General features: G+C 46.8%; 1 protein-coding gene across 1 annotated transcript; it reads right to left on the bottom strand.

Annotated features, from left to right (window-relative positions):
* Positions 1-855: 855 nt before the first annotated feature.
* Positions 856-3,104, bottom strand: faap24 (FA core complex associated protein 24; the record flags this gene model as incomplete). The annotated part of the gene is made up of 4 exons (XM_084450832.1): positions 856-1,290; positions 2,479-2,634; positions 2,740-2,879; positions 3,002-3,104. The coding sequence occupies 4 exons, from the start codon at positions 3,102-3,104 to the stop codon at positions 1,048-1,050; spliced, it is 642 nt and encodes a 213-aa protein (XP_084306958.1). The 3' UTR covers positions 856-1,047.
* Between the last annotated feature and the right edge of the window lie 3,690 nt (positions 3,105-6,794).

The raw sequence follows: 6,794 nt of genomic DNA on the forward strand, positions 1-6,794 counted from the left end.
TCAAAAGGCCAATAAAATGTGGCGCTGCTTCGTGTGCAGGCAGGAAAGCCAAACACTGCCAGCAGTGTGTGACGCTAAAAGGGACGAAGCCGAACAGAAAGCCAATACATCACAACTCCTTCTCTGGGGGGGGGGGGGGGGGACAGGGTGGCCAGAGTGAGCGAGAGCAAACTTCCTCCTTTGACATCGAATCATTTGATAGCGGTCTGTATATCAATGGGCAGCGTGAAGAAGAGGAATTCCTGAGCATCCCCCTCTCACAGGGAGTCAGTGTAGACAACTCCTGGTTTGGCCTGCAGCATGCCAATGGAACTGTCTGTTGTGTTGTGTGGGGAGGGAACAGAATGTCACAGAGTGATGGCCGTGCCAACGAGAGCTCCATGCAGCCAGGTCACATGGCACAGACTGGTATAAAAGGCAGCCCTGACTGAGTGGTTAGGAAAGACGGACATCCACAGGCTGCCAAGAAAGTGCTCCTTTATTGAGACAGAATCTTTCAGTGGGATGGATTTTAGAGGGCGTGTTTTTACGGCACTAAGTAGACTCTCCTGTGTGTGTGTGTGTGTGTGTGTGTGTGTGTGTGTGTGGGGGGGGAGGGCTGTTCCCCTGGGCCCACCATCAGTTCAAGTCAAAATCACAGTTTAAGGGTCAAGACTGTGTTCACATTCCACACAGCGAAAGTTCATAGAGTGAGCTGGATGAGTAAACAACATCCTCTACTCCATCTAGTGGTCAAAGTCACTAACTCCTCAAAGTCCTACATTGTCCTACTTAAGTAACCCAGGTCAGGAGCTATGCTGTTTTTATACACTCACACAGCCATGGAACATTCTTGTGGTAACATTTTGGGTAAATGAAAGGCCTAACAGTCAACAACAGGCCAAGTATAAATCGATTCTATCACATAAACGCAGTAAAAAATATTTCATAAAGATAAAGAAAACTTTGCCACTCTCACCTTTAACTCCTGCCTACATAACTGCATGAAGGCCGGGAAAATGATACACTCCAACTCTGAACGACTAACTAGTTAGTTCTGCTGTGCCATCAAATGAGTGGTTTGTGGAAGAAGCTGTGGATGTGCTGCGCTGTGGCCTGGCCCACTATGGGCTCTAGTTCATGGATGCCGGTGTGACACAGCTGGTGGACGCTGGAGAAGTGCTGGAGCAGGGCCATGGCTTTGACCTTCCCTACCCCAGGGATCTGCTGCACCAGGGCCAGGACCACGGGGTCCAACAGGCGGGACACACTCTTCCTCCGGAACCCGTTCTCCTTGCTCTCTCCATGCACCTGCACGAAACACACACCACACAGGCTACAATGACATTGTAATTTTGTAGAAATTAGTAATTTTATAAGGTGAATGAGTGAATTTTATAAGGAGACTAGGCACCTCTTTCCTATATGCTATTCCTGTTGGCTGGCAATTGGGGCGGGGCTACTGCACAGGTGTGCATGATATTTCTAATTGAGAGACCACGATTGTAATTTTGTAGAAATTAGTAATTTTATAAGGTGAATGAGTGAATTTTATAAGGAGACTAGGCACCTCTTTCCTATATGCTATTCCTGTTGGCTGGCAATTGGGGCGGGGCTACTGCACAGGTGTGCATGATATTTCTAATTGAGAGACCACGCATGGAACAAACCCAGATTGGGATAAAGTGTTTGATACTGAGATGAGATTAGATAGAACGATAGATAGATAAATAGATAGATAGAACGATAGATAGATAGAATGATAGATAGATAACACAGATTGGGATAAAAGTGTCTGCTACTGCACTGAGATTCGATAGAACGATAGGACGATAGAACGATAGATAGATAGATAGATAGATAGATAGATAGATAGATAGATAGATAGATAGATAGATAGATAGATAGATAGATAACACAGTTTGGGATAAAAGTGTTTGCTACTGTACTGAGATTCGATAGGATGATAGATGGATAGAACGAGATAGATAGATAACACAGATTGGGATAAAAGTGTTTGCTACTGAGATTAGATAAACACTAAATGGAAGAAAGATGCCTGGAGAGCTCGCCGACCCTGTTGCCTAGAGAGGCTTTAACTCCAGTAATTGCCCTTAAGGTAGGCCCTTTCCAAGGCTGGTCCAGTTTACCTGTCTTCACATTTCATGTCAACATGTTGAGTTGAATTGGTTAAATTCACTCCTCAGTAGAAATACCTCCCACCCGCACCATCAAATTGCTAGTTTTTCTGTGGCGTAGCTGCTAGCAGTGTTTATGAGAGGTGGTCATGTGTGTTCATAAGACCAGAGTTCGAACCCCAGTGTAGGTGGGCAAGTGAGGGTGGAAGCTATACTGACTAGTGACCCTGTGACACCTGTACAAACATACTAGGTTAAGAGCATAGTTTTTGCCAGTTAGCTATTCAACTATGATCCCCATACAATCAGATGTATGCCTTCAATAAACACATGTGTAACTATTTGTTGCTTAAGTATTTACCATCTGAGCAAGTAGTTGGGAGGCCTCTATCTGACTGCTGACAGGTAGCAGAGTCAGACCGAGCTCAATCACCACAAACTTCTGTAAGGCAGGAAAGTACTGCTCGCTGAGAATAGTCTTTTCCACCACCACTACCGCCTGGAGACTGCTGCTAGCCTTCAACAGAAAGAAGCAAACCACACGTGAGCTATATATAAGCAACATTTATCAGGCAACATTGCTAAATATTCCAAGTGAATATACAAATTGAAGTGCACTTACATTCCTAAATCGAACCAGCTTTCTTTTGTAGTTATTTCCAGCCACAATGTCACTCTCAGAAACGTACAGGATACAGCTTTTATTGGACAGGTGGAAGTCCACAACGCCAAGTTCGTTCTCAAATATGGTTTTCACATTTCCTTGAATAAGAAACCAGAATAATGGTTTACGTTATTCGATAATCTGGGCTAATAAGTGGCTAACAGTTGAAAGCTTGAACCGGATGGCTTGCATTATGCTAACGTTAGCTAACTTTCCTTACCTTTCAAACTTTGCACGAGCGCTGAGGCTCTCCACTTTTCGTGGGCAATAACATGTCCATACGGGGGGACTGCATTCACAAGAACAGGAGCTTTGGTTTCCATTTAGAGGTTACTGCCAGATTTCATGAAGGAGGCGACTGGCTTCTGGCAACCCACTCGCTTGCCTCCAAACGTTCGACCTCTTCCTCGCCTCTTTCTGTAGTGTTTTGGTTGTTATCGCTGTTACTGGTGCATTACTGCCACATACCGGAGATTTAGAAAACCACTCAAAAAATAAATGAAATGCCTACAAAGAAGACAGAAGAAGATTGAATGAACAAAGGCAGTATCTTCAGTTTAGATGTAATTAATGATATTTGCGATATTTATAGATTTGAAGACTCGCTAAAATCCTGTCTGGAGTCAAGGTTCAAGGGCTGGATGGGTGTGTTGTAGGCCTACATGTTATTGCTATAATAAATAATCCGGGGGGAGGGGGGTTATGTACACTAGATATTCTATATACACTAGAGGTTCTAGATATTGCATCTTCTGGTGATGTCTTCGAGAAGGGGAGGGGGTACACTCCGGGGGGGTCACTCCCCCAGGTACATTCAGCGTACCTACACTCTCTGTAGGGCCTTGCAATCCTGCTGCTGTTCCCGTACCAGGTGGTGATATTCCCAGTCAGGATACTCTTGATCATGCATGAGTTGAATCTGGTGGGACGCTGTGAATTTCCTCAGTTGTCTGAGGTGGTATAGTCTCTGACATGCTTTCCTCACCACAGTGTCTGTGTGTATACCATGTCAGGTCCTTAGTGATCTGGCCCTGGTGATCTGATCAAAGTCCACCAGCATCTCCTTTGCCTTGCTGACGCTCAGATGGAGGTTGTTTTCCTGACCTCCTCCAGGTAGGCCCTCTTATCATTGTCTGCAAACTTGACGATGGTGCTGGAGTCAAAGGTGGCTATACAGTCGTGTCTGTACAAGGAGTACAGCAGTGGGGACAGAGCACAGCCCTTGGGGGCTCCCATGTTGAGGGTGAGGGAGGATGAGGTGTGGTTGCCTACCTTCACCACCTGGGGTCTGTCCGACAGGAAGTCCAGGATCCAGCTGCAGAGGGCGTCGCTTTGCCCCAGGACCCTGAGCTTGGTGTTGAGTCTGAGTGGGGTCGAAAGCTGGACTGTAGTAGATGAACAACTGTCTCACATAACCTGACACGTTCCCCTTGCTCTTGTCTAGGTGTGATAGGGTAATGTGGAGGATGTGAGCTTTTGCATCCTCCGTGGATCTTTTGGGTCTGTATATGAACTGTAGGGTGTCTAGTGTGCTGGGCAATGAGGAGCAGATGTGTTCCTTGACCAGCTTCTCAAAATACTTCATCACCACAGAGGTGACCATGGTGACTCTAAGTCGTCATTTGGCAGCCAACACTGTCTCCCTCCACAGCCAGTGACTGCTTCTATCAGTAGCAAGTTCTTTGATTGCCTTCCGTTTCTGATTCCTACTTACCTTATCTTCTCTGATTCCTACTTACCATAAATCCTCTAATAGTGGCCTGTATTCATATAGGCCGGGTCTCTTATAATGGCCGGGGGCACGGTCACCATGGACAAATACAGGCCCGCTCCCTATACAGGCCGGGTCGAAAAGTGAGGGGGAAAAAAGCTCTGAAAAAGTCCTGAAATTAAGAAATTATGTCCATGAGAGTTTAATTTTAAGAAATAAAAGCCTGCCTCTAATATAGGCCTACCTCCAATAAAGGCCTGGGGCTCTCTGCAGCTCAGTAAATAAAGCCCCCGGCCACTATTAGAGGATTTATGGTACTTCAGGCTACAACTGGCTACAAAGCCTCTGCAGCCCACCTCCATTGGGCGCACCTTCACATTCCAGACTCAGTCCTTTGCTTCAGCTGCCAGGTTGGTGAACCGCAGCCTTTTCCTTTCATATGCCTCATCGATGGCATCCTTCCAAAGGACCGTCGGCTCAACAATGAAGACACGCCAGCAGGACCAGAGGACCAGATCTGGGCACAGGTTCTTCACTGCAATTTCCGATGGGAATGCCAGTCTCTGTCTTAAGTCAACGCACATTTCCCATTCCCTGATTCCTTTCAGTGGGCATGAGTCTGGAGGTGAAGAGTTGGTCCGCTGTTTTTCCCCTTACCGGATGAAGGATGTTAGCTGAGATGAGGTAGTCTGGGCATTTAAGGGCATGGCGTAGGTGGTTACTCTCTTATGCTCAAGTTCAGCGGCCAAGCATGTCAGCGCTTGGTTGTGGCGCCAGGTGCATCTTCCTTGAGTTAGGCTGGTCTTACAACCTACCAGGATGGGTTTGATGGATGATGAGGTTGCGCACTGGAGATGGGCTGGATCCTCTCCAAACCAGAGATCTATGTTTGTTAGAGAGGGCAAGACATCATACAGTACAGTATGTGGCTCCGGTTGATGATGAAACATAGCCTAGACTTCATGTTCTACAGCTCACTCCATGTGATTTTCCCCTCTCTACGCCATCACACCTCATCCAGTGGCTTTGCTGGGCTTGGGAGGCTGCTCTGGCACACCTGGCTGCTTCCTCCTGGTGGTCCACCTCCTCCATCACCAGGTGCCATTCAGTTGGAGTAGCTTTTTGCCATGTGGGTGTCGTTGCTCCCAAGCCAAGGCTCCCTCTGCTAGGGTGGACGCGCCTACTATGTCCCGGTGTCTGAGGGCGGCTTTTGCCTCTGCTACTGCTGCAGCTGAATTCCATTTCTTCCCTGTTGCTTGGGTGGGAGCAGCGGCCCTTACGAATGGATCTCCAGGATTCTATGAGTATCAGTCCAGTCTTGCTTTAGCACATTTGTACTCCTCCACCAGGCTTAAGATTGGCAGAGAGGGCTCAGAGGCTGCTAATTGTATCCTGCCTGGGTTGTTTCACCTGTTTGGAATCTTTTCAGTTTGCGTTGTAACAACATCCAAGGCTTTTGATGGGCTTCTCCAGGACCATTGGTATTGGCTCGTCATTGATGCGGAACCTCTCATCGGCAAGCCGACTTTTGACTGTCAAAAGTCTGAATGGTTTGAATGTAGATACTGCAGGATTTGCTGGGTTTTATCTCCATTTGTGCCTATTTGATATTTCCCTTGAGTTTATCCAGCAGGCGTTTGGTGCATGTTTTTGTTGTTGTGATGTCATCCATGTTCACCCTAATTGGAGGAAGACAGTTCATTCTTCAAGCATTCCCCTCCAACCACCCATCGTGATGCTCAGTTAATGAGCTCCATTGCCATGGTGAATGCCAGGGGAGAGATGGTGCAGGCGGCCATTATGCCGACCTCGAGGTGCAGCCTGTGGTAGGTGCAGGTGATTCTGTCCTGTGTTGTGACGCAGAACCGGAGGTTCTGGAAGTAGGCTTTGAACAGCTTCTTTCCTGAGGTCCGTAAGCTCAACAGCCAACAGCAGCAGTAGACCCCCACTGAAGAGAGAGATCCTCCCCATGATTGATTATATAATCACCCCCAGCCTCCATGGACCAGTGTCTCACTCCCCCCCACCCCACCCCACCCCACCCCCAAACAAACAGATCACTTTGAACACAACTTGAACAATTGAACACCTTGCCTATACAATAGACAATAACAATTGAATCTTGCCTATACAATAGATAATAACAATTGACTCTGTATACTTGACTTTGAATAATTGTATACCGCCTATATTACGGTCACAGTCATACATGATTGGATGGAATGAGCCTAGATGAGGGCCATTAGATTAGACTGCTAAGACTACAGTAAATTGTCAGATTGGGAACCTTATAATTATAATG

This window comes from Borostomias antarcticus (assembly GCF_949987555.1).
Source record: "Borostomias antarcticus genome assembly, chromosome: 16".
Lineage (NCBI taxonomy): Eukaryota > Metazoa > Chordata > Actinopteri > Stomiiformes > Stomiidae > Borostomias > Borostomias antarcticus.